At 38.1% G+C, this 27,483-nt stretch overlaps 1 protein-coding gene across 1 annotated transcript in view; it reads right to left on the minus strand.

The window, feature by feature from the left end:
- Nucleotides 1-817: 817 nt before the first annotated feature.
- The window catches only part of FBN2 (fibrillin 2), a 175,620-nt gene continuing 148,954 nt past the window's right edge, over nucleotides 818-27,483 (minus strand). Inside the window, exons 46-65 of the mRNA XM_074855232.1 lie at nucleotides 26,919-27,035; nucleotides 24,817-24,945; nucleotides 24,388-24,507; nucleotides 20,948-21,073; nucleotides 20,558-20,710; nucleotides 19,930-19,995; nucleotides 19,533-19,658; nucleotides 19,309-19,428; nucleotides 17,967-18,089; nucleotides 17,408-17,539; nucleotides 15,947-16,072; nucleotides 13,411-13,617; nucleotides 12,589-12,714; nucleotides 11,567-11,689; nucleotides 11,298-11,414; nucleotides 8,220-8,348; nucleotides 6,464-6,583; nucleotides 4,419-4,650; nucleotides 3,586-3,745; nucleotides 818-1,192 (exon numbers count right to left, since the gene is read on the minus strand). Coding sequence (XP_074711333.1) covers nucleotides 818-1,192; nucleotides 3,586-3,745; nucleotides 4,419-4,650; nucleotides 6,464-6,583; nucleotides 8,220-8,348; nucleotides 11,298-11,414; nucleotides 11,567-11,689; nucleotides 12,589-12,714; nucleotides 13,411-13,617; nucleotides 15,947-16,072; nucleotides 17,408-17,539; nucleotides 17,967-18,089; nucleotides 19,309-19,428; nucleotides 19,533-19,658; nucleotides 19,930-19,995; nucleotides 20,558-20,710; nucleotides 20,948-21,073; nucleotides 24,388-24,507; nucleotides 24,817-24,945; nucleotides 26,919-27,035 — 2,927 coding nt within the window. The remainder of the gene's footprint in view (nucleotides 1,193-3,585; nucleotides 3,746-4,418; nucleotides 4,651-6,463; nucleotides 6,584-8,219; nucleotides 8,349-11,297; nucleotides 11,415-11,566; nucleotides 11,690-12,588; nucleotides 12,715-13,410; nucleotides 13,618-15,946; nucleotides 16,073-17,407; nucleotides 17,540-17,966; nucleotides 18,090-19,308; nucleotides 19,429-19,532; nucleotides 19,659-19,929; nucleotides 19,996-20,557; nucleotides 20,711-20,947; nucleotides 21,074-24,387; nucleotides 24,508-24,816; nucleotides 24,946-26,918; nucleotides 27,036-27,483) is intronic.

The raw sequence follows: 27,483 nt of genomic DNA on the forward strand, positions 1-27,483 counted from the left end.
ACAGCAGTTGTGCCTCTTCTTCCATTATTTGATGTGGCTGATTCAGAATGCAATCCTATTGAGCTGCTGTGAAATATGATCGCTGCAGAGACTGATACTGTAATTATTGTTAAGACTACTTTTTTTCTTTTTTTTGAATACTCAAAGTTTTGCAAGAGCACTTTAGAATATCCAGAAGATGTGCTACAGTGCTCTTTCAGCTCTGATATATTTTAAAATTAGTTGTACGCTATTTGGATGACTGGCCCAAATACAAAAGGAAACATCTTTCAAATCTATTTTTTTTAATTAAGAAAGTACCTCTAAAATGTTATAGCTCAAATTTATAAATCTAAAGAAAAACAAACATGTTTCCCTTTTTTTTTTACATAATTTGTTATTTTCTCCATATATTACTGCATTAAAAATAAATAAAATTCTATATTTTTTTTTTTAATTAGGAACTATAGCAAAATACCCGAAGTGTTGCAGACTGCTAACAGGAAAACAACAGCTCACATTTTTGTGCCATTTAGTGCCATATGATGACTTCTTGAACTTTATCGTTTTAATATACTTTAAATTGAGGTTATATAAAAGATACAGTAACCATGATCACCATTGTGATCAAAGTTTTGGCGGTGGCAGATTTATGTTACCCTTCTGCAAGGGTGGTTCTGCAGTCTTAGCAGGATGGAAGGAAAGAGGTCTTCCCCTTTTGCTTCCTGCCCCAAAAGTCAGTGACTGTTTCAAAGCCTTTTAAAAGCAGATATGCTCAGGTGGGTAGATAGGTGAATAGAAGAAGTGACTGAAGAACTGGACTCAGTCTGGAAGATGGCTAGTAGAGGTCTATCCACAGCCTCATTCTGAGAGCTTCCCCGAGCTCTCCTAGGAGGTAGTTGTCCTCATTGCTGTCTTCCAGTTTCTTTAGCTCCTTTTTCTTATATAGAGGAATGCTAGTGATTTCCAGTGTGTGAGTTCCAGGCACTGACTTTTTCTTAACTGTGTGCAAATAACTCAGTCCATCCCTTTGATGGATTCGAAAGATGCCATCATCATTGCCATGTGAGATGATGTAGCGCACATGGTTGGTAAGGGGCTCAATGGCTGGCATGAGTTCTAGGATGTGCTCCTTGTTGTCAAGCCTGGAAATGTTGACTCTCATCTTCAAAGGACTATCCATGTCTAGACTTTCCAAGCTAATCTGCTCGATCTGAAATAAAAGAGGAAAGATTGTTTAGAGCAGGAGAGAAACAGTTATTCACTTGCATTGAGAGAATAATACGTGATTATTAACAGTTTCTGCATTTGGGAAAATCTAGCTATGAAAGAAGCAATTGTAAAAACCTTTCCACCTGGGAGAAGTGCTTGATTCTGTATACACACCCTATAAATCTTAAAGGCTTCTCACACAGGCTTAACAGGATAATTAAAGTTACAGCATCAGATCTATGAAGGGGGCTCAGATTTCAGATTCTTTTCAGCATCTGTTTAACTTCATGCTTGCAAAAAGTCCATGTAAAGAAGAAAGCTGTGTTTACTACTGCAGTAAAGACTTGTACATAAGGCACAGTCTTGTTATTATGATCAACTTCAGTGGGGAACATTACAGAAACACACACCACAACACTGTATGGGAATTTCATGAAACTTCTCGCAGCATTTGGTGATGAGGAAGTACAGTGGTTATAAAGTAAACAGAAGTAATGAGAGAACTGCTGTACTGTTAGCCTTCTACAGAAAAGGCTAGCGTGTCATGTTGTGCAATTACATCCTATTCAGACCACTGAAAGGAGTGTGGATAAAAGTCCCAGCATTGTTTTTCTGACAAATCAGTCATGTCTTCTTTTTTAATTTGACCTTCAGTATAGTTATGCTGCAGGTGTGAATCTGTTCAGAGGTGTTAGCTGTAAACACACTTGTGGCAGGGGGGTGAGAATGAGTGTATTACTAGGAAAGCTGTCTAATAAGCAACAGCTTCTGAAAGTGTTTCTACAAAAATACACAGGCTGTAGTCTTCTTTAGGAAACCTGATACCAAGTGAGGTAGCTAGCCTACAGGTCAAGATCTTTTCATGCTTGTAATGATAACAGAGGATTTCTCTCTCTGGGGGAATTCCATCACATGTGAGTACATATGTGTCACTAATATGTAATGTCATTAAAAACACATGGTGAAAACAAGGAAAATTTGTGGACAGGAGCAAGTACTGTAGTGTTTTAAATACTGCACCCTGTAGATGTCACTAGTGACAAGATTATTTCTTTTTTCACATAGTTTTATGGTTGTGAAACCTTTCACTTTTACTGCCGAGGTAGTTCTAATACTAGAAACTGAAAATATTAATGCTATTAAAAAACATAATAACAAGGTGTAACAGTTATGAACTACATATGAAATTAACTGTGCAACAGAAAAAATAGTTTTCAAAACATCTGTGTATTTCTGTTGTGGGTTGACCACAGGATTCAGACTGGAACAGGTCCAATGGGAGTGGTAGTAGGGAGAGAAAAAAGATGTTTGTGGGAAGTGTGGATGTGTGTGGGGAAATCAAACATTTAGATTTTAAGTGTCAAGACTATATCCTTTAGACCAGAAATTATAGGATTACTGGCTTCTTCAGAAACTGCTAATACAAGAACTGGCTTTGATGGCATAATGCAAAGTAGCATGTACTAAGGCTGGAGCTTTGCGATTGTTTTATGTCCTTTCCCATTTAGAAAGGAGACTTGTTTCTCCATTCTTTCAATGTAATATGTGTGGCTAGCATACATTACCATTTGATGGTTTGCATTTTGCCTGTTTGCATTACACAGCTCTTGTGTTACTGAAGGAAAATCTGTGTGTGTCCCCACTTCTAAATTGAGTCAGTTTCCCATTACCGCAGATTTCAAGACCAGAACTAATGCTACAAGACAATATCCTATCATACAGAGAATGCAGGTAACAGATATACAGGTATACTCTTCTAACTTCTGAAAAAAAAAGCATCTAAAAGGTGTAAATAGTAGGGCTGTCCTTTCATGAGTATTCCATAACTTATTTTTATAAGCCCACAAAATGCAGTAAGAAAAAAAATTAAATCTGAAGTGTAATTCTCTAATACGCTCAGCAATTCTGCATATATTGGATTTAAGAATATCAGCTAGGTCATGGACTCTAATCCCCCACAATTGTGAGCAACCATGGAACAGACAGAGTAAAATTATCTGCAAGATCTATTTAGCTGTCCCAGACCATAAAATGCTCTCCAGTCTTCTGACAACAGAACAGATTGCAGACATGACCAGTTTCCTGGCTGTCTGTAATTATAGGAAAATTATCTCCCTGAATATATTTTCAGGAACTAGACCACGTCATACTACAAAGGATTCTTTACAAGCTTAAAAAACTTCATCTGTTCATAGCTGTTGATGTCTTTCTGATTGTGACATTGTTCCTGCCAATACGATGTAAGTGTGAAAACCAGTAAGGCAGGGGCAAGAAGATTTTCATGATTGAATGTGGCCTGTTATAAAAGTCCCTCCATTTATTTATAGTGTTGAGTATGATATCTCTTAAAATACCTCGAAGTATATTATAGTGCTTATTTATCCTGGTACGTACAGTGTTATTAGCACTTCTCTTCTTCCTGTTGTCTTTTTTGGAATAGCCATTGATTTTGCACTCATAACATGCTTCAGGGGACAAAGCATTCTCTTTATCAGCATCTCCATCCAGTGGCAGGTACTGGCCTTTGTTAAATCCCATCCCTGAGACACAGTGGCTGTTGAATAAAAATATCTGTTTTAGTTACTTCTTGTAGTTTTATGAACTGTCCTGTTAAATGGAAAGGGAGTGTATGTAATCTGTACCACAGTGTCTGTATCCCCATCTTTTCCCTTCCCTCAGCAGGAGGTCTGTGCATTAATTTTCTTCACACTAGTGTGGCATACTGGATGAAATACAACTGTTGGCTGAAGGCCTGCAGGCTTTTCTAGTTTTTATTTGCAAGTTTTACAAAGAAATAGAACAAAAACAGCCTGCCCTGAATCTAGCCATTGTCATGTACCAGAACGATGTTAATTTACATTTAATGTTCTGGGTTGATCGGTGTGGCTTAAACCCCTTAATTATCTCAGTACAGATGGCACCTATCCTTATGCAGCAACAGTCCTCATTAAGCAGGTTTGTGAAGGTGTTCTTGTGCTGATACTGGGGGAGAAAGCAGAACTAATTATTTAATGTTGCTTATATACTAGATTTAATATGAGTGTCATGCTGCATATACTGATATGTCTTTTTTTCTAGCTTCTGGATATCGTGTGCAAAGGTAGTAGAAAGGATGACTTAGTAGCCTGTCCTTCATTTGCACCTCTGCTCTTCAGTCTGACTAGGGTCCAGCCTTTTTATAGCCTTCTGAATGTGTCTTTGATGAATGACTGTGTGGAGGTACTCACCCTTGTCCAACTCTGTAATAGCCAGGTGGACAGCCACAAAGATAACCACCTTCAGTGTTGGAACAACCATAATTGCAGGGGTTCTTGGTAGAAGAACACTCATTCACATCATGGCATGCACTGGAGAATTGGTCATAAGAAAATCCAGATGGGCAGGCACACTTATAACTTCCAAGTGTGTTGTAGCAAGAAGCAGAGCCACACACATTAGGATTGGAGCACTCATTTTCATCTAGGAAGCAAACAAAAGTATATTGGTATCTTCTACTCTGATAGACATCAGGCAACCATGATGTAGCTAACAAATCAGAATATCTTCTGGTCCTAGGGCTCTGCTACATCCTTGACTTGGTCTCTGAAGAAAAAGTACATTGGCAAAGGTCCCAAACACATATAGCTGGGCTGAAAAGGTATTTTAGGATACTGTTACTGTTAACTTTATATTGACTCAATGCTCCCCCTTCCTTCAAGGTATGTCTCCTATTTTGCTTAGGAGTTTTCTTTCCCCTGGAAGGGTGCACTCCTACCACATAAAGTCCACAGAAGATAAATGAGCTGGAACTCCAGTCATACTCCAACCATGACAGTGTTACTGGGCACTTTGTACTTGTACCTGGGGAAAGTTGCTTTGTACTTGTCCCTGGGCAAAGTTGTACTTGTAGTGGAAACCTGCAGGCTCTGTGAGGAGGAGGACAATCTAAATAGCCAACCAAAATGAGAGAGAAAAAGCAAGTATTGTCTTCACCTTGTGCATGCTGAATTAAGATACAGAGAAGATGACTCCCCCAGTCAGTGTAACTGATTTGGTTCCAGGCTATATTGTGAAAAATGAGCTTGTTGTTCATGCTTTTGATAGGTGGCATGTGTTGCTTATTTTACTTATCTTACCAAGGTACTAGTTTCCTGTAGGTGTTCTTGTCTCCAATACAATTAGCGCATGCTTTACCCTTCTTGCCTGCAGTTACTAAGAGACACATTCTTTTGAAGCCTATCTATAATATTCAGAGACTATAGCTGGTTTGGAGTTCTGTGGGAGTTGTTCATTGTGTGTTCCTGTCCCTCCCACCCCAGTCCTTTTCTTCCTTTGCTGTAGAGCAGTATTAAGTAAGGAGTGATGATGGAGGTTGGGACTTCAGAAATTGCCTGGTGTGCTACTTAATGTAAAATGGGTGTAATAAAATAATTTATATGTCCAAGATCAGCCTGTAAGGAATGTATGGCAGTGCTCACAGCCATCCTCTGATTATGACACCATTAACAGAGAACCATGAAAGCAAACCTGAAAAGGTATGTATGTGGATATGGTGCCTTGTGAACCGTACAGGCTGGGGTTGTTTGGATGTGTGTTGGTTTTCATTAAAAAAAAAAAATTCACACAATTCATTTGGTGTGGGAGTTAGCTTAGTTCATGAAACATAGAAAAGAAATTATGGATTGAATGAGATAAACATACAATAAAACTGCTGATCTGATTAATTTGTCCCTGTTCCTAGCCCAAAGAACTAATGTTGGCCTTAAGACTGCGTTTTGGAAGTAGAAAACCCTTAATGGTTATGTTGGTACTTTTTCTCCCCATTCACCATAGATGCTATTCTGTAGTATTCTCAAATTGCTAATGATGGTGAGTGATTCTTACTGATGACAGGTGAGATATTTTTCTTTTGGTTTTGTCTTCCCCCCCCCCTCCCCCCCCCCCTGCCCAGGAGAGGTATTTACATTGATGCTTTCAGGTATTCAGGTGAACATCTTTCCACCTTTCTAAGATGGGGATTTTTCTGAAGAGAAGGGAGTCAGAATTTTGGCCTTAGTAGGAAAACTCCTTGTCACACAGAGTTTCAATAGGATGAGTGTGTTTTCTTGTTACCGTATGTCATTGACTTACGTTGGAAGTAGTGAGTGTATGGAAGGAGGGGGAAAGAGGTAAAAAAGATCTGTGTCTGAATACCCTTTGTTCTGCCCATTCTAGTCCTCGCCTGGTAGTTGACACTATAAACACTATGGCACCTTTGCTGTTTAAATGTATTCTGTGCTGTTTGGTTCCTTACCGACACACTGATTCCACTGGTAATGCTGAATATATCCTTGTGGGCATCCACATCTGTATCCACCCAGGATGTTTTGACAGTCATGCTGGCACCTATGGTTTCCATCACATTCATCCACATCTTTGCAATGCGGAGAGAAGTAGAACGTGAAAGAACACATGATTATACACATTGCCAAATATGTTACTCACTTTGATCATAATTATTTGAACACCAGTGTTTATGACAAAGGAGTACTGTTCTAAGATGGAAGCATCATTCACGCTGATCTTTTGGAAAGCCTGGAAGTAAATTAATAGTTCTTTCTATGAATAATCCGACTCGAGCTTTTGAGCCTTTACATTACTCAGATTTGGAGAAGGAACACTATTCCTGGTAATCCCACATGATGTTACTGTGATGTAATGTTTAGAAACTGAATGTTTATTTCAGTTTTCAAACAAACTAAACTTTCAGTCTCCTGGAACATATCGAATATGAGGAATACATACCAAATTTGGATGTAAGTGCTTACCTTTGCAATTAAAAAGAAAAAGCCATCTAAAAAGTCTCTGAGGTAAGTGTAAATAGAGGAGAAAGCCACAAAAACACCACAAAATGTAAAAACTCAGTCATCTGAAATAGTTTCTGTAATAAGTAGATTGTAAGCAGCTTAATGTGTCAGGTACAGTATGCAATTCTAGTAGAAAATGAAAAATCATGCATGGTATCACAGATTCTAAGTTACACTCTAGTTGTACTCAGTTTGAAACAAATTTATGGAATTGTGATGACCCAAAGCCTGAGGTGCAGAAAACCATCATGCTAGGAACTGAAAGTGTCATTTTATCAGTAATGGCATATAGAGCACTTCTGATGTGCCAGTTGTGTATGTATCTTGTAACTGCTTTGATATGTGTAACTTCACGTTTTGTAGGTGCTGGGTGAAGTACACAATAAGAATGTATCTACGTTGTGAGAACAGAGTAATCTGACAGAAGATAACGCTTTCTAAAACTTCTGGCTGCATATATTCTGCACTTACTCTAGAAATAGGCTCTAAATATCAATTCCTGTTTTAAATGCTGTATCAAGGTAGCTGACATTTTGAGCTGTCATAAATTTGGCATGTATACCTCTGCATTTCTAATTCTCAGCAGCCAGATGGCCTACTACTGCCTTTTAATTCCTTCTTTGCTCAATAGCTAAGGCCACTGAAGAGTCTGGAGCCCTCAAATAGAGATTTCCTGACTGGGGCTCCCTTTTAGACCAACTGAGAGAGATGAATCTCCACAATATAATTTGTATTTTTCATCGTAGTGAATACTCTTCTGAATATGTATCTCTAATAGGGTAGAAGACTTGAAGTACAGAATTTAGAATCTAATCTTAGGGACCTTCAGGTGGATGATTACAACTAGCTGAAACAAAAATTGTAGAGAGATTCGGTTTAGACTGTATGAAAGTGAAAATGAAAAGAAGAAACAACTAAATTTTTAGATGTATAAATCTATATGAAGTTGCAATGGCATCTTAGAAAAAGTTGTTCAAGAGTTCAGGTAAAAAGTCACTTTTTATCCTAGTTTGTGTAAAAATTTCTCACACACTATGTTCTTACAATCATGCTTAAAATTACTCAAATACATACCTGTTTCTTTCTGGGTGTTTACTTTTACTATGGCTGGTGCTCTGTTTTATCTGTCTTTGACATCACAGGATTCACTAGACACAGAAGTAAGGATTTGCACCATAAAAAAATTTGACATTTGCTAGTTACCTTCACAGTTTAATCCAGTAGAATCCAGAGAAAATCCCCTTTGACATTCACAGGTAAAACTTCCAGGGGTGTTTTGGCAAATTCCTTTTGATCCACAAAGCGATGGCTGAGAAGCACATTCATTGTTGTCTTAAAAATAAAGAGGAGAGATAAGAAGGTTGGTACACCTTGTGGCATGATTTTAGGCATGTTCACATAACATTTACAGAATCACAGAATTGTCTAGGTTGGAAAAGACCTTGAAGATCATCCAGTCCAACCATCAACCCAACATTAACAGTTCCCAACTACACCATATCTCTCAGCGCTACGTCGACCCAACTCTTAAACACCTCCAGGGATGGGGACTCCACCACCGCCCTAGGCAGCCCATTCCAACGCCCAACAACCCGTTCTGTAAAGAAATGCTTCCTAATATCCAGTCCAAACCTTCCCTGGCGCAACTTGAGGCCATTCCCTCTTGTCCTATCACTTGTTACTTGGTTAAAGAGACTCATCCCCAGCTCTCTGCAACCTCCTGTCAGGGAGTTGTAGAGGGCGATGAGGTCTCCCCTCAGCCTCCTCTTCTCCAGATGAAACAACCCCAGTTCCCTCAGCCGCTCCTCGTACGACCTGTGCTCCAGACCCTTCACCAGCTTCGTTGCCCTTCTCTGGACACGCTCGAGCAATTCAATGTCCTTTTTGTAGTGAGGGGCCCAAAACTGAACTCAGGAACCGAGGTGCGGCCTCACCAGTGCCGAGTACAGGGGGAAGATCACTTCCCTGTCCCTGCTGGCCACGCTATTTCTGATGCAAGCCAGGATGCCATTGGCCTTCTTGGCCACCTGGGCACACTGCTGGCTCATGTTCAGCCGGCTGTCAATCAACACCCCCAGGTCCCTCTCTGACTGGCAGCTCTCCAGCCACTCCTCCCCAAGCCTGTAGCGCTGCTGGGGGTTGTTGTGGCCCAAGTGCAGCACCCGGCATTTGGCCTTATTGAAACTCCTCCAGTTGGCCTGAGCCCATCGCTCCAGCCTGTCCAGATCTCTCTGCAGAGCCTCCCTACCCTCGAGCAGATCAACACTCCCACCCAACTTGGTGTCATCTGCAAACTTACTGAGGGTGCACTCGATCCCCTTGTCTAGATCATCAAGGAAGTTGTTAAACAGGAGTGGCCCCAAAACCGAGCCCTGGAGGACACCACTCGTGACTGGCCACCAACTGGATTTAACTCCATTCACCACAACTCTTTGGGCCCGGCCATCCAGACAGTTTTTTACCCAGCAAAGCGTGTGCCCATCCAAGCCACTAGCAGCCAGTTTTGCCAGGAGAATGCTGTGGGAAACGGTGTCAAAGGCCTTACTAAAGACAAGGTAGACAACATCCACAGCCTTTCCCTCATCCAATAAGTGGGTCGCCCTGTCATAGAAGGAGATCAGGTTTGTCAAGCAGGACCTGCCTTGCATAAACCCATGCTGACTGGGCCTGATCATCTGGTTGTCCCGCATGTGTTGTGTGATGGTACTCAGGATGAGCTGCTCCATCAGCTTCCCGGGCACCGAAGTCAAGCTGACAGGCCTGTAATTTCCCAGATCATCCTTCCAACCCTTCTTATAGACGGGCGCCACATTGGCCAATTTCCAATCTGTCGGGACCTCCCTGTTCAGCCAGGACTGCTGGTAAATGATAGAAAGCGGCTTGGCGAGCACCCCAACCCACTCCTTCAGCACCCTCGGGTGTATCCTATCCGGTCCCATAGACTTGTGTATGTCTGTGTGATGCAGTAGGTCACTGACTATCTCCTCCTGGATTGCAGGGGGGTCGTTCTCCCAGTCTCTGTCTTCTGGTTGAGGAGGCTGGATTCCCTCAGTACTAGTCTTGCTATTAAAGACTGAGGCAAAGAAGGCATTAAGCACCTCAGCCTTTTCCTCATCACTCGTTAACACGTTTCCTCCTGTGTCTAGCAGGGTATGGAGGCTCTCCCTGGTCTTTCTTTTGCTGCTCACATACTTATAGAAACATTTCTTGTTGTCCTTGATTGCTGAAGCCAGATTAATTTCCAGCTGGGCTTTAGACCTCCTGATTTCCACCCTGCATAGCCTCACAGCCTCTTTGTAATCACTGTGAGTGGCTAGCCCCTTCTTCCAAAGGCTGTAAACTCTCCTTTTCTCCCTGAGTTCCAGCCAAAGCTCCCTGTTTAGCCAGGGTGGTCTTCTCTGTCGCTGGCTTCTCTTACAGCACCTGGGGTCTGCCTGCTCCTGAGCCATTAAGACTTTCTTCTTAATGAGTGCCCAGCCTTCCTGGACCCCTATACCCTTCAGGACCATCTCCCAAGGGATCCTGTCAAGCAGTTGCCCAAACAAGTCAAAGTCAGCCCTTTGGAAGTCCAGGATGTCAGTTCTGCTTTCCCCTCTCCTGGCCTCTCTAAGAATAGAGAACTCTAATATGTCATGATTGCTGTGCCCTAGTCGGCCTCCAACCGCCACATCATCCACCAGTCCTTCTCTTAAGAGGTTGAAATCCACAGAGTGCAACAGTTTATTCTGAAAATTTAGCTTTTGATATTTATATACAAGATGACCTCACAATTCACGCAGAGCTATGAGTAATTAAGAAACTTGAAGTGCAAGCTGTCATTCAGTTATAAGTGTGAAAGACCCAGGTATTTAATTGCTGACAGTGGTAGAATGCTGCATTTCTGTATTAGGTGAGCTAGAACAGTTTCAGTTGGCAAGATTCATACATATGCTTAAGATTTAAAGACATCTGTATCTATTAAAAGAGAAAATGCAGTCTGTTTTTGTTTAACTATATTTTAAATCAGATTTTAATACTTTATCCTTTTGTCTCCATGTGGTTATACTTAGAATATAATAATATGTATTAAATATGTACAACTGTTTACTAAGCAAGAAAATATAAATGGTGGATAGACTGATTTTTCTTTAGGTATCATTGTTGATTTTCAAAATCTGTTTTCTGGACTGCTGATGTTATTGCTCTGTATTATTATTGTTTATACAGAGCAAAATACATGAATGAGAATTGAGAATGTTATTTTTACAGAAAAATAAGAAAAGAAAACGGATGTTTTTTTACCAATACAAGCTGTGTGATGTTGCGTAAAACCAGGTGGACATTTGCATGTGAAGCCTCCAAGGGTGTTGACACAGAGAAACTGACAATTGTGTTGTTTGGTTTGACATTCATCAAGATCTGAAAGTAAGAGATGTAGTTGTCTTAAGAAAAGTCAACAAAAAATAGAGGTACATTCGGTCTAACTTGATAAAAAGACCACACTTCAAAACTATTTCATTTTAAGTCACGGTGCAACAGAATTAAAAGTTACTGTGTATAACTTTATTTACCTTTACATGTCTTTCCATCTTCTTGAAGGATGTAGCCCCGAGGACATGAGCACTGATAGCTCCCTTCTGAGTTTTTGCAGATAAAATTGCATGGTTTAGGGGACTGGGAGCACTCATCAAGATCTAAAGAAAGAAAATGTTAAGTATCTGTTGTACTGATTTCTTTGTCTGTCTTTGAAGGGTGTTTTCTAAATAGGACTGTATTTAAGAGAAAAATGTTTGTAGAAGAAGTCCCCAATTTACATTTGTTCAGAGTTCCTATTTCTTTCTCTACGGATGTGTTGCTATGGAGTTTCTATAGAGTTGCCACTACAGTGACAAACTGAGGGACAAACTGAGTGTCCTGAAAGAGTAATATATTAGAGTGACAGTGGCATTAATATTTTCATCTGAGAGCTAAGTATTTATTTTTGGGTATACTTATATGTGTTAACGAACAGGAAAGTGGGAAAATGTAGACCATGAAGGAATGAGCAGGTTTGTCAGTCAAAATGGTTACACAGCTGAAACATATTTCAGTGCTCATTCTACTGCAGGAATATTGCCAGTACAGTTTGCTTCTTGATTTCCCCAAAAGAAATAAAAAAATAGAAGTGTGCATTAGGAAAAGAAAGATAGAAAAGAGATAAAAGAGATAAAGAGAAAAAGCTGCTTTGATACAAAGGTTTACAGAGGTTGATATGTGTGGAGGTTTGAACTCAGCCGGCAGCCAGACGCCACGTGGCCGGCCGTTCACCTCCCCCCTTTCCGGTAAGATAGGGGAGGGATAAAAGAAGAGAATTCGTGGGTTGAATAAAAAGAAAGAATTTACTAAATATAACGAGAACAACAGTAACAATAGTGAGGAGCAGACAGCCCGCGTGCAAGCCCCGGAGAGAGAGAGCGACCCTCCCACCTGGGCATGACATCACATGGTATGAAATACTCCAATGAAAATTAACTCCATCCTGATCGAAACCAGAACAATATGTCATTAGGTACAAATTAAAAAAATAACTGATGATTAAGATGCTGAATCTTACCAATACAAGATGTGCTGCTTATGTCAGTAGTATAGCCAACTTTGCAAAAGCATCGGAAGGAGCCCATGGTGTTAATACACTGTCCATTTCTACATAGGTTTGGCATGACCTTACATTCATCAATATCTGTGCAGAAAATAAATATGTCACCTTTCAGTTTTAAATTCAGCTTTTTTCTTCTGTTCCATTTTTGCACAGTTCCTCGTCATCATGTTTCTGATAGGAACTTTACCTTTTCTTTCTCTTTAAAAATGGATCTGAATGCAAAGTCAAATATCCTTCAAACTTTCATTATTGCTTTTTGTATCAAAACCTTCCTACTATTTCATTGGGTACCCAGGTTCCAGTTCTGCTAACTCAAAATACAAATCCCGTAGAAGTGAATTTTCTTATGACCAGTTAGATGATGTCAAAAATTATTCAAGAAAATTTTAAAATATGTTAGCTTCTGTTTCCTGTGTAGAAATAGTAACTGCAAAGCATTCAGTGAGACTGTTGTTAGAACAACTGTTGTTACCTTTGCCATGTATGCAACTTTTCAGCATACAAAAGCTTTGAGATAATTTCTACCTTTTAGTTACTGTTTGGTACCTCCTGTTTTAGATCCTAACCCTGAAAATTCTACACGGCTTTGAATATTCTGGTTGCAGCTACTGTTTAAAGGTGGTTTTAATTTCTGGTCTCTCAGCAGCATTTGAAAAATCAAACTCTGTTGTTTCACAGGAAATTCTTCGACGGAATTTCAAAGAGAATTCTGCATTTTCTTAAATACGTGAGCATATTATTTTCCTCTTTTCTGCCTCTTTTCATCTCTGCTAATACCTCTTCCATCTGTAGTATAGCCTGGTCCATGTGGACAGAGTTTCTTATATTGGGTGGTTCCGGGAAGCGGACAGAGCTCACACTGGTTACCCCAGCCCCGGCCTCCATCACAGCAGCACTCAGATTTAGTGACAAGATTCCGGCTGCTTGAAGCCATCTGACACATTGTCTGTAAAACTTCAGCAAAGCAAAATCCTTGGCGATTATCTGTAAGGAAGAAGTACAGAGATCAAGAAAGAGTAAGAGATAAACATCAGATCCATCAAGCATCTGATGTATTATTCTGACTCTCTATCAACACATGCAAGCACTAGAAGATTATTAGCAACCAGTCTGTGAAGTCTATTTTGACTTAGCCTTTCAGATTTGTTGTGTCTTCTGATAATCTGCTGCCATTCCAAGTGTATTCCAGACGTCTCTAAAGTTCAGTACCTGCATGAGTTGGGTGAGAATTTTATTCTAGGGAAGTTGTGCCCTGGGGCGTATCTGGTGAGCTTGCCTGATAGTAAAACAGGCTGTGGGCCAAACTGAGCTTCCACTTAAGCTGGCTATGTTTGGCTTGCATTTGAACAATTTACTTGGAGTGGGGTTAGAAGTTTGTTTTGTTTGTTTGTTTTACTGGTCAGTATGTCTGATCATCCACCCTGATGCAGTTTAAATGACAAAAGCCTTAGCACTTAAAAGTGTCTATGAAATTCAGTACTTTTACAGTGGAATTCACATTTTTGTTGGAAAAAATATTTATATGACCTTACTGTTGATCTATTCCTTTCTAATTCTGTTTTCCTTAATTTTTAAACCTTTTGGTTAATACCTGTCAATCATGAAAGAGAAGCAAAACTTCAGAGTCATTAAGCTCCTACAAGTTTCCTTCAAACAGGCAGCTGAGGAAAGAAGAGATCCCAGTTTCCAGTGCTAATGGAAACTCTAAATTTTGCAGAGATGGTGTCTTCTAAATAGGCTATGTCACCTGTCTTATTTGTTAATTAAAATGGAGACATTGTCTATGGTCTGACAGACACTAATGTTTTTAAATGAAAGATTTTATTTTTTTCTCTTAAAGCTAAGATTTAAAATCCTTCAGATCCCTTAGAATGTGTATATGTATCAACACTCAGCTGTTCTCTTTTACAAGTATGAGAAGTAGAATCTGTTTCTTATGTGAATCAGGTAAAATGTGAACTTTGACTTTAGGCAAAACTTACTTTGGGTGCCTGGTAACTTAACTGTTTACATCAAACAAAGCTGTCCTCATTGAAAATGTCAGTTGTGTGAGACAGGACATTTGCTCTAGTAATGTGCAAGATTTCTCCTAGATAGGTAGATAGTGGAGGTCTTTATGCACATTATGACTTGAAGAACATATAATGCTCTGTCCCCAATTTGAGATGTGTAATAAATTTTAATGTGAATAAAATATAAAGGTTTGGACAATATATTTAAAATAATGTAATCTAAGACTTAATATTTGTGCTTTAATTCTAAAGAAATACTTTGTTTCTGCCAGACTGATTTTTCATTGTAATCTCTGACCTAAAAAACCCTAAAGGAAAAGCAGCAACAAGCGAACTAACCCAAAGCATAGTTTTCAGAAAATAGTAAGAAAATCATATATTAAATATAAGAAAGCAGTAATGATTCTCAAGCAGGTTATTTCCTTGGCATTAATGACTGGCTGGGGTTAACAGACTGTGGCATGTTCTTCCCATCTGGTCTTAATCCGTAGGAAATTCCCTGCACTTGCAATGTTATTGCTTTGCCATGAAGTCAGCACACTACTGATCACAATTTACAGGGAGCTGGTTTTATAGTACCTACATAAGGTAATATACAAGTATTTTTGATGCAAGAATACTAATAAATACAGTTTCAGTATTGTGAAACACTTCGAAGTATTTACACTTGAACACTGAGCATAAAAAAGTAAGGTTTTGCAGTTCTGTTTGGTTTCTAAAAAGGGAACAATTAATTTTATAGTGCAAATAACAAGTCTGAACATAATGAAAAGGAAGTACAGGTTGATGAATATAAACCCTTCATCAGGATTTAAAGTGCAGGTCTGCCTCAAGACTTTTTAATGTATCTTGTATTTTTTTGGGTGAAATCTTAGTATTTTGTATTCATAATCACCGTCTGAATTAAAGGTACAGAAAACTCAGATGCCTAGTTGCAGTATTGTGGTGCTTAAGATTGCTTTCTGAATATGCAAACACTTAATTTTGCTCTGCATCCCAGTTTTTGATCTAAGTTAACTAAATTCTGCTTCTTCTTTAAAAATGTCTGTATTTTGTCTGGATAGTGTTGCTCAGCACCGTATTTATGGACTTTGGAATTTAGACACTTCTATGTGAGGCCTCTGGCTGCTAGACTCAAGATGCCTGTCACTCCTATCATTATTATGTATTATATAATTGTTTAATTAATAAGGATCATTATTTAATTTCTGTAGATACCAGAACTGTTAGGTTCTCAGAAGCCTAATTTACACTCTGTATCCTTTAATGTAAGATGAAATGTATACGGAAGAGGCATTTACCAAGACACTCAATGCCTGATGGACTTGACAGGAATCCTTCATTACATTCACATCGATAGCTCCCAATAACGTTCATGCAACGACCATTTTCACAGATACCTGGCTTGGTGCGGCATTCATTTTCATCTTTACAAAAATAGAAAAAAAAATATTAAAGAAATTGTTACAACAAAATATAGCAGACTCATAGAATGCATTAATTAGTCTGCACAGTATTTGCAAAATATTTGCAAGAAGTGGAAAGTCAACAACTGATTAAGCCTGGAAAGGACTTTCCTAATAACACTGTCCTATTCCATTCCTTACGTACTGCATGCTAGGATGAAAGCTTTAATCCTTGTATGTTCTTTGCAATGTATAATAAGAAGCAGAAAACCCTTGCAGCAGAGCAAGTTCTAATCAGAACTTTCACCTGGCAAGCAGCATTTATATAAAATTGGAATACATGCATGATTTGAGTAACAATTTTTCATTTTGTAATCATTAAGTCTCTGAACATGTTTGACCTTTTCTGAAATCAGTCACATTTCAGTCCGCACATCATTTCTCTGCAAGTTTACAATCTTAACTGTATTTTCTTCCATAGCTAATGGCACAGATCTGTAAGCAATTACAGATGCTTAAATCAAACCTCAGAAATACATCAACTGATTTAAAGGCAGCATTACATGGCAAAAATGGCAAAATTCTTGTTAATACAAATTATCTCCCCTGAAAAAAAATCATAAAGATCTGTAAAGGAGAGTAGTCATTCTCTTGCTGAAGGAACACTCTTGTAAAATGAGATGGATTTTTTTTTTTTTCCTCTGAGCCAGTGACAGCCTCAGCTACTTCTATCCACAGAGAACTTTGGAATGGTCTTGGGGTTTTTTATGTACAAGAAGAAAGTATAATTTGCCAAAATGTAGTTATTGTTTCCCCCTCAACTAATTCAGAAAATGGTGGAGGAAAGCTGTTTGCTTACTTACAGGATGGAGAACTATTTTGAACTATGGCAGTTTCCACATCTTTTGGTCTTCTTTTATACGTTGTTTCAGAATCTTACGGTTTTAATTCTTTAAGTAACTGCCACATTATTTATAAACAGTATTGATGCTAAAGGAAATGTAACTTTTCATTTATGTAATTTTGCTTCGTACTCATCAAATGAGGTCTCTTTTTTTTTGAAACTTCATTTTTTAAATCTAACAAGTGTCTGAAAAACATTCTGATTTTGTTGTACAACAAAAGAATCAAAACCAGTTTTTCTTCTGAAACACTTATTAGTCACTCAGAACTACTTCCAGATAACGCTCAAATCTTGAAACAGAAAGAAAGCTTAAGATGTTGGGCATTATTAGCTATCTTAAGTGTCCTTTATGAATTGCTATTTTCTAGTTTACTATATACATATACAGAGAATTTTTCAGTGTTTGCTTGTTTGTATTTCAGTAGACGTCTTCTTCCCTTTCTAAGCTTTACCTGTGCAGCCTTCTCCATCAGGTCTCCGGGTCATTCCAGGAGGACATATGCACATGAAAGTACCAATCAAGTTTTTGCACATCATGCCTCTTGATTCACAGTCATGAAGACCTTCAGCACACTCATCTAGATCTGGAAAAAATAATGTATTTTGTGTTTGAACTTCCTTCCAGTAGCTTCAGTTACTGAAGAAAACTAGAACTTTCTCAAGAAAAAGAACATACAGTCTTCCCTAACTAACAAGCACCAAAGAAAAAATCTGAGCGCTATGCTTAATTGCAGTTGCTTAATCTTTGTGAACTGTATCATCTTGTCACGTTAAAGATGAACGTCACCACTGTGACCTTCTTGGCTTTACAATCCCCACCAATGGGTACACTTCATAACAGAACTAGATACTGGTCTTACATGAGTTCTGAAAGAGTAAATCATCATCCGCTTGGCTGCTCGCTATATTCCACTGAGAGGATGAATGCAAGATGCACAGAAATGTTTGGATGATGCTTTGGCCAGTGCAGGGTGATGGAAGTTTGGGAAAAGTTTATACATCAGTCATTACCTTTGCACATCTTTTGGTCTTCTCTTAGTTCATAGCCGACTGGACATGTGCATTCATAGAAACCGTAAGTGTTGATACAACGAAAAGCACACAGCAAAGGATTCTGAGCACACTCATTTATATCTGAACAGAAAGGAACAAAATAATTGTTCTCCAATTGTTCTCCACTATGTTTTAAAACAATCACCAAGAAGGTTTTCTTATACCTCTGCTTCTCTTGTCAGCTAAAAAGTATCAGAAATGTAGTAATTCAAACCAGAGACTTGTGGATGTTTGATTTTGAGTAGCCAGAGAAAACTTAACAAAACCCTGCCTAAAAATAATGGCATAATAAATATGGAACTACTTGAGCTTAGAACAGCAAATTGGGACAGGCTTGTTTCAGATTTTTATTAGATGATGATTTTTTAATGTATTTTTGTGCAATGAGAGATGTCAGGTTTTTCTCCCAACTCTAAAAAACAGAATTCTTGCTTCAGAAAGCAAACTAATTATGATTCATAAAAAACAAAATTTGTAAGAAGCATCCTGATGAGCATCTGCTGAGAGCAGAATGGTTGTACACAATTCCCACACTGTGAAAAATAAGAGGTACTTAATCAAATGTAACATTGGATTAGTTTAAAACAGATGAAGGAAAATACTTCTCTAAGTAGTGAGAGTAGTGACATCCCAGATTTTGTTGCCACAGGATACTGTGGAGGCAGATAGTATAAGCAGATTCAAGACTGTAATGGGCAGATTCTTGGACAACAGATCTATAAGTGGATACTAAACCCATGCTGTAGGGATTCATCCCCCAGTTTACATCACATTTTCCCTGTATCCTCAGCTCTTGTATTAGAGGAGTGAACTGCAGAAAGCTGTTAGTCGTGCTTGTATGCTGAATTTCAATGTTGAGGGATGAAATAATGGACAAGATGGACCAGTGGTCTGACTTAAGTTTATTATGTTCAGCATAACTCATTTGCTATGGTATGAGTGGGTCAGTGCATAACTGCTCTGTCTCAGTTATGAAAAATGCTCTGTAAATTCAGGCATTTTTTCCATGGTTAGCTACACTGTTTATGAGGATATTTTGGGGGCTCAACAGTTACTTCCTTCCCACTCTGCCCTTTCCAATAAACCACTGAATAATGTAACATGCAGTTTGGGAAATCCTGTGATAAAGTAAAAATACCGCTTAAATCAATTCAGGACTTCCTTTTCAGTGACATATTTCAAGCAGAGCAACTTTTTTTCATCCTAGTTATTACAGCATCAAAGGCCTGGTTAATAAAGTAATTTGAATACCAAGGACTAGAAAAAAATGAAAGGGAAAAAAATTACGAGGACAAGTTACCTTCACAATTCATCATTGGGCCTGGTTCAAATCCTTCGTGACAGCTGCACTCAAAACTGCCAATCACGTTAGTGCATGTACCGTTTCCACATGGGTTGCCAACTGAACATTCATCAGTATCTATATAATGAAAAAATGCAAACTGTAGAGAACTGGGGCACGTTTCAAAATGTATTTTAAATTCAAGTATTACAATTCTTAGAATTTATGAAATATGGACACACCGATGCAATGTACTCCAGTGTAATCTAAGTTGTATCCCATGGGGCACTCACAGCGGAATGATCCGTCAGTATTGATGCAGTGACCATTTGAGCAAATCCCTGGGCTTTCAAGGCATTCATTGACATCTAAAAAGCGGGAAGATATTAGCAACCAATTAGCTGACGCATTTCTGTATCAAGTCTTAAAAAAGCATTTTAAAAAGACTAAATGCCATATTCTGTTCTCCAGTCATGGAATTTCAAAGGTAATCTTTTAACTATCATAATGGTCCACATTTACTGGGTCAGCCTCTTGTCACCTGGGGCTGTGGGGAGTAAGCCATCACATACTATAGTATCTGACTCTAGTTTTACGTATAGATATATTTTTTTAATTATGAGGAAAAAGAGTACCTACCTTCACGTGTATCATCAATTCCAGGAATAGTTCCATGACCATATGGACACAGGTCCTGAAAAGCAACTGAAAGGTATGGTTTTTAAAAAAAAGAGTGAGTGAGAGAACTGTGACAGATGGTTAAAGCCATCCAAAATTCTTCTGTATCAAGTTTTTCAAAACTGTCAACTGTTTAAATCATGGTCATTACACTGTCTTGCCAGAAGCAAAAGTAATACTGTCTCTAGTCCAGGGAATTAGCACTAGAACTTGTTGAGCTTTCATGTGCACATGCTTAGTGCCTTCTTGTTTCTGTACTTGGAAAAAAACAAGAACTGAAAACTGTCAATTACTTCAGGGATTCTTGGCACTGTCCCATTTTGTTCTTCTCTTTTGCCTAAAGCAGGCTAGATCTATAGATGGAGGCTACTAGTTTATTTCCCTAGAGAGCAAAACCAACTCAGTATTTCTCTTTTTCTGTGATTTCTTCTATTTATTTCTTTTGTTGACCTGAAGATGGTTCTAGAAAAGGCCGTTAATAGAGAATGCCAAAAAAGAGCTCTCCTTCTAATGATCAAAAGGTACAACACAAATGTGCTCTTCTTTCTCTCCCACCTAAAAAGGCTTTATTTGAAATCTTGATGTGTACCTTCTTCTTCCTTTGGACAGAGCTCACAAGGATCACCCCATCCTTCTCCTGGCATTTTACTGCAGCAACACTTTGCCTTTGTGGTGTTGAAAGCCTTTGGCACTGAGCATTTCCCATTCTCAAAATTAATGAAACAGAAGCTCTGGCGAGTATCTAAAAGAGAAAATACAGTTATGTGGAGCTAGCACCTCTGACCTGGTTAGATGATAACTGGCAAGCCCTGAGAGGAATAATGTTAGGCCTGCATTTTTCATACTGTTTCGAAAGCACCTTCCAACCCTCATAAGGGCATTGTTTGGAAGGCACCTGCAGAGGTCTCTTTTTACTCATTTCTACAGAGTATCTGTTATCTGTTAGAATAAGTTATTACATTCCTTAATCATAACTTACCAAAACATCTCCGACCATTATCTGACAGCACAAAACCTGTAGGACAGATGCACTGGAAACCTCCTGGAGCGTTCGTACAAGAGCCAAAGAGACAGATGTTGGGATCCTCGTTACACTCATTAATATCTGTAAATTAAAGAAGAGGTTCACCATAACCCCACTGGCTGTGAATTCCTTGGTTAGGAAAGATTATTTATTTATTTATTTATTATTTCAACTTCAGCTGGGGGTGCTCCTCCAATAAAGCACCCAAGAGATAAAGCTGCCTGAAGGTTCCAGTAATTCTTTCAAATTAGAGCATTTCACTGGCATGCACTTTCCTCTCCAAATACCATTCTCTGTTCTTTGTCACATTTGTATTATAGACATTAAATAAATGCTTTCAGACTGAAACAGAGGAAAAGATGTATTTGTGATAAGAAAATCCTTTTTCTGTAAACAAAACATCCAAAGATGAATTTTAAAAAATTTTTATATTGGGGTTCTTTGTAACTGAAGATGGGCTCTTTTCACTCTGACTGATTCTTGAACTGAAGCTATAGCTAATTATTAGTAGAAGGATACCTATGATTATATTTATATATTCAGATTTATATTTACCAGTCTTCCACTGCCACTCTTGATATGTTATTTAAAATTTTTCCTCTTCAGTTGCATAATTTAGAATATTTTGCTATGACTATTTAAATGTGATTTATTTTTAAAAAAATAGAGATCTTTTTATAGCAATTAAAAACTTAAACCAAAATAAAAGAGCACAATATAAACACCAAGTGCCTGTAAAATTCTGCAGTTCAAATAGCATCAGGCTGCATATCCTGCATCTATATAGACAACAGAAGAGTAAGAAAAGTAATACATTAATAGACCTTTAATTTTTCATATCTATTATTTAAAACTGTAGTTTAATTTATTCTATTCTGCAAATATTGACAGAAGATATAAGCCTCCTTCATAAAGTAATTTGTAAAGGTAAGTATAATTTAATAAATTCTAAAGTGTATTTTAATAATCTTCAAAGCTATACTCGCAGTACAACCCTTCCTGAGTCTTTCTGCAAGAGATATTAAAAGAACCACCACAGAGACCTATGGCTGTATAAGCATTCTACAATAATATCCATATTGATCTTAATCAAAGTGTAGGCAGGAATAGGTATTCTCCATGAAAGTAAGCTTCATGGATCTTGAGTCACAAATTTGTAGCACCATTTTTCCTGTTATTTGTTGGACTCTCTACTATATGGAATCTTCGAAAACTGATCTGTACTTAGCAGATAAGGAAACAATGGAAACACAGTCTTTATCACTAGGAAAATGTAAGTGGAGTGATGGAAGAAGTCAGGTAGGAATAGACTCTGTGATGTTACTTCTAAAAAATATTACCTTGAGTCCCATTTTCAGAAGTTACTATTAGGTACAGCGCATGAACAAACCACTGTAGCATAATCTGGCATATAACCAAACCCTGCAATAGTTTCCCATGGACAGGCTCTTACTTTGTGAAGCATTTTAAATCAGCTTATTTCAGTGAAAAAAAGGTAATTAATTTCCCAGTTAGTATGGCAGTTGTTAATATACAAAGCTCAGCTATTCAGCTGCATTAATGGGATAGAAGAACTGCTCTTCTGAAGTACTGCTCACTAGTGTAATGAATGCCTTGGGACTAGTGGAAGAAACTCTTTTCGTGGCCATGATGAACAGGCAACTAGCCAGACTATGGAAGAAAATTAGTCCTCTCCTCTTCATTCCCATAAAATGAAAGGAAATATATTAAATGGGTAGGTGAAAACTATGAATTTTTCTGTGGCTCCCATCTGTTTTGTTTTCTCCTGCATGTAATCACCCTGAGCTCAAAAAGTAATCTAGCCATTGCCAACCTTCACATTACAGGCAGAAATAATGAATTCTTATAAAGCTGTTTGCATATAAGCTCAATAGAAAGTAATGGGGACTGTACATTGCAAGAGTTGTCATAATATTCATCATATCATCATGTAAGTATTAATACAATCACGTGATTATCTAAGCATTTTCTAGGAACTTTAGCTGCTAATTTTCCAAACATGGCAGAATGAAGAAAAAGAATGTAATTAAGTCCCTTTTACTTGGTTTGGGCAAAAATCTGTTTGGCAGTCACCAGTGCTGTTAAAAACATCAAGAGATTCTGTGAGGATACTAAAGTGGCTATAAACAGTGATCTTCCTAGAAAACCAAAAGCTTTCATTTTAAATTCATGAATTTACAGCTGTAGGTGATTTGGATTTATCTCAAACATAATTGCTACTATGGAAATGGCAGCTGCCAAAAGAAACCACAAAGGCAAACTGAATATGGTGGTGTGATACAAAAGGATGAGAGAACTCTGGGGCTCAGAAAATATATCCTCTTGTTCAAGACAAAAATTAAAAAAGGTTCCTGTGATCCAGTTCCTGCGCCCATACAGGTCAGGTGACTATAGGCTAAATCTTTATGTCCTCACCAGTGTTTTCTTCAGTCTATACAAGGACAAGCTGCTCATTTATTATTGGAAGTTATTTGGATGAATGTGTGTCTGGGGTGTCACACCAGCTAACTTCAGTCATTTAAGCTGAAAAACAGGTTTCTTAAGATAGTCACAGTGGAGAGACAGGTGCTTACTCTCTCCTCTGACCATGCAGAAACCTAAGACTTCTAGGTTAGCTACCTAAAACTAGTTGTGTGCAGTGCCCCACATAGTTAATTTAAATGTCCAATAAATTCACAGCAGTCCTGTGCTTTGCTCTGCTGAAAAAGGGAGTTGTAACTTTGATTTTATTTCTCATTCTCTGCCACACCAAATCTTAATTTATTGTGTGACATTCAGCTTCTGAATGATATTCAAGGCTTTAAACGAGAATTATATGAACAAACAAGTACATGCAAACTGATGAAAGGTCTGCTGTACCCTCTTCCTCCTCCTGTGGAATCAGAAAACAATTGTTAGAAGAAACCAATTTAAGCAATTGTTCCCATACGCTCCATAATTTTATCAAGATTTTTAAACTTCATAGCCCTCTGAAACCAGAAGCTTAGTTCATCCAATGATTGCCAATAATTACCTTTCTGTAAACATTATATGAATTCAGTACACAGGTTGGTTTGTTTTACGAATGATATTTAAAAAAGAAAGTGGATGAAAGATAAAATACTTTTTTTTTAAAAAAAGGAAGTATTTTTATTTGCAATAATGAAGAAGTTAATGTACAAAATAAAGTACAATACAGTACAAAATATCTTGCCTTCCATTTTTAAAACCTCTTCCTGAAGACTCTTCCTATTTACTTATTCCCTGTCACCATGATTTTAAGTTGGGCGACATTCACAAACATTAGGGTGTACAACTACTTTCCACCACATTAGAACCAGACACTTACTCTAATCTTTAAATTGTTCAGAAGCAACAAATACAACTTGCCTTACCAATACAACTTTCACTTTTGACTTCATATCCTGGTGGACAGATGCATCTGAATGATCCTTCCAAATTTTGACAGGTACCAGGAGAACAGGAACCAGGTAGTGCCACACACTCGTTAGTATCTTTGGAGAGCAGATGAAATCAAGAAAGGTTTAGAATCATGTAATTCTTATGATAACAAAACAGGCTTATTCATGAAAAAGACTGTAGGATTCTTTTCTAATTTGCTTTTTCTAAGGCATTTAAATGCTTGAAGATTAACAACTATTCCAAAACCCAGTTACTTCCACTGTTTTTTCATTAAAGTAACTTTTTTTTTTTTTTTTTTAATACTTCGATACTCAAGACTGTGGTGCTTCCCTCTAGATGGGAGCTAATAGTTTATTTCAGCTCATCAGTACTTTAACATGTCCATGTGGTATCATACATACCAATGCAATTCTTGCCATCAAGAGTAAGTTCATATCCTTCATCACATAAACATTTGAAGGAACCAATTTCATTGAAACACCGTCCATTTCTGCACACCTGACCAAAGAAGGAACTGCACTCATCGATATCTATAAAAAAACAAAAATAAAACCCCAGAAGCAAGAGTTGAGTCCCAGAATAGTATATACAGTATGTTATAAACACGCTCAAGTTGCAGTATATATTTTGGTGGAAAAGGCAAATCTTGCAAAAACAAGGGAACAGCTTACAGCTACTGGAAATTAACTCTTGCTCAAGTACATTAAGGTATATATTCTATTTAAACAACACTCTTTTTTAGTAGGGTATTATAATTTTCAAACTTTCAGCATCACCTCAGCTACTGCATCTGGAGGCATTCAATTACTGCCAAGTGACTCTATGAGACTAACTCCAGACACAGAAAAGAAAATGTAACATGGAATGTTCTGGAGTTTATCTGGATTTATATGTGCTCGCGTTTCATCCTAAAACCTGCCTTGTGATTTTCCAATTTTGGAATATGTCACTTGCTTTCTGCAGGATGATTTTCTCCTTCATAACAGCTCTGAAAACGAGGTTTGAAAATGCTTATTAGTTTGTTGAGTTACTTAAAAAATGCAGACTTAAAGGAGCACTGCATATTGAAAAATACAGATGAGAAAGTGTCAGAATAAATGAAAAGATAAAGATCAGATAAGAATCATGGCTAAGAACAAGTTGCACTTCACTGTTTTACAATACTTGAATTTGAATGATGAACACTAACATCAGCTTTACTGAAGATGTTTTAGTTGTCTTCAGAGGCATTACCAGCTCCTGAATAAGATGCACCTTCTGCTTCAGACAGTACAGCCATGCCTGTGTTACTAGTTTATTCCATAATGCATTTCTTCTGTGTTACAGTTCTACAAGCACAAATACCTCCAAAGTATTATACTGAGATGGGCTAAACTGCCTTTGAATGACTGGGATAGTTTGGAAGAAAGCCCCAAGGCTCTCCAAACTGTCAAGAGGAGTGCTATCAAAAGGCCAAGTCTCCGAGTCAGCTTGGGCTCCCTGGCCTCCTTGAAGGCACAGCCTGGAGCAGAGGTGCTGGATGCTCTGGGCAGTAGACTGGCAGCTATACTGCCAAGGGAAAGAATCTCCTTGGCAAATAGGGCCATTCTTTGGCAGCAGACTCTGCTTACTTGAACAAGTTTTTAATTTTCTCTTTCCTCAACAGGGAGAGAATTTCAAATACTTACTTAAGATGTTTTATTTCTCTCCTGAACCAGAAAGGAACCAGTAGACTTTGTTCTGTCTTCCTTCTGTAGCAGGAAGGAATGTAAAGCCTTCCTGTCTTTTGGCTTATGGTCTGCACAAGGGAGAGGATCTCCAGAGACTTACGAGCCTGTTCTTCAGCCCAGGGAGATTTTAGTTGCTTTATCACAAGTATCCAGGAATTTAAATTGTCCAAACCCATCAGATATTCTGGTGTCCTGTGCTTTAAGGAATAGGAAATAGCAATGCCTTTATAAACTCTGTATAACCAGAGTTCATTTTAGGAGAGCAGATTTGGTAGATTAGTTGTACTGGCTTTCTTACTGCTGGTCTGCTTCCTCTTTCGCACTGTGTGTAAATGTCAAGTAATATGGTGAAAGAAAGAATTGATTTTAAATTCATGAGGCATCACTGGTGGTGTGATATAATATATGCTTATTGGGAGTGTGCCAGTTGTGAGTATTGAAAGTGTGCCATTTATTGGACTGTGCCAGTAGTCAAGGACATGTGCTGTAACTGCCCAGTAAATGTAAAGGAATTGAGGGCTTCATTAAAATGTCAGTTAACTGTAAGGTTGCCCAAGTGTTCCAAAGATTTCAGGTTTACATTATCTCAAACTGGCCAGTAAAAAATATTTTTCATTAGCTTAAAAAACGATAGTAGTGATTAATCTCTAGGGCTGGTAACAGTATCAGTTACTGCACTCAATTAACTTTCTTGGCACCCTGACCTGTCTTCTCTCTGAGTTTTAACTACTTACCATCCTCCTTGGCATACCAACCGGCAGCAATGAAAATAAAGTTTGGATTACATCACCTACCCATACAATCATTATTATGAGTTAATTCAAATCCTGGATAACACAGGCAGTTATATGATCCAACCGTGTTTTTACAAGTTCCATTTCCACATGGATGGTGTTCGCATTCATCAACATCTGCAAAGAGAAACAAAACTGTACGCGGGAACTGATTTTCCCAGGTACATGTTAATGTGGTATCTGTGCACAGTGACAGTATTCTAAACCTCAGTCACTCCTTTCATCTGCCATGTCTTCTATTTATACTAGTGATTTTTACAGCTTCTGGGTACACATAGTAAAATGTTACACGATGCATTTTTTATGTGTTTTTTAGAATAAAAGATACTATTACATGCAAAGATAAAAGTAAGTGCATGTGCAGTATCTCAAAGGCTCTCTTTTTATTTTTCATACTAACATTTCTTAACTCATTAATGTACACTAGTGATCAGAACTTAGTACAAAGGATGAGCGTCACAGCCCTGGAAATATCTCAAATTTTATGTTCATATTTTACTCTTAAGCCCATGAAAACCTGTTCAAAATGCTCTATAAAGGAGTTTTGTGTCATTGTTCACAAGTC

Source organism: Strix uralensis, chromosome Z (assembly GCF_047716275.1).
Source record: "Strix uralensis isolate ZFMK-TIS-50842 chromosome Z, bStrUra1, whole genome shotgun sequence".
Taxonomy (NCBI): Eukaryota; Metazoa; Chordata; class Aves; order Strigiformes; family Strigidae; genus Strix; species Strix uralensis.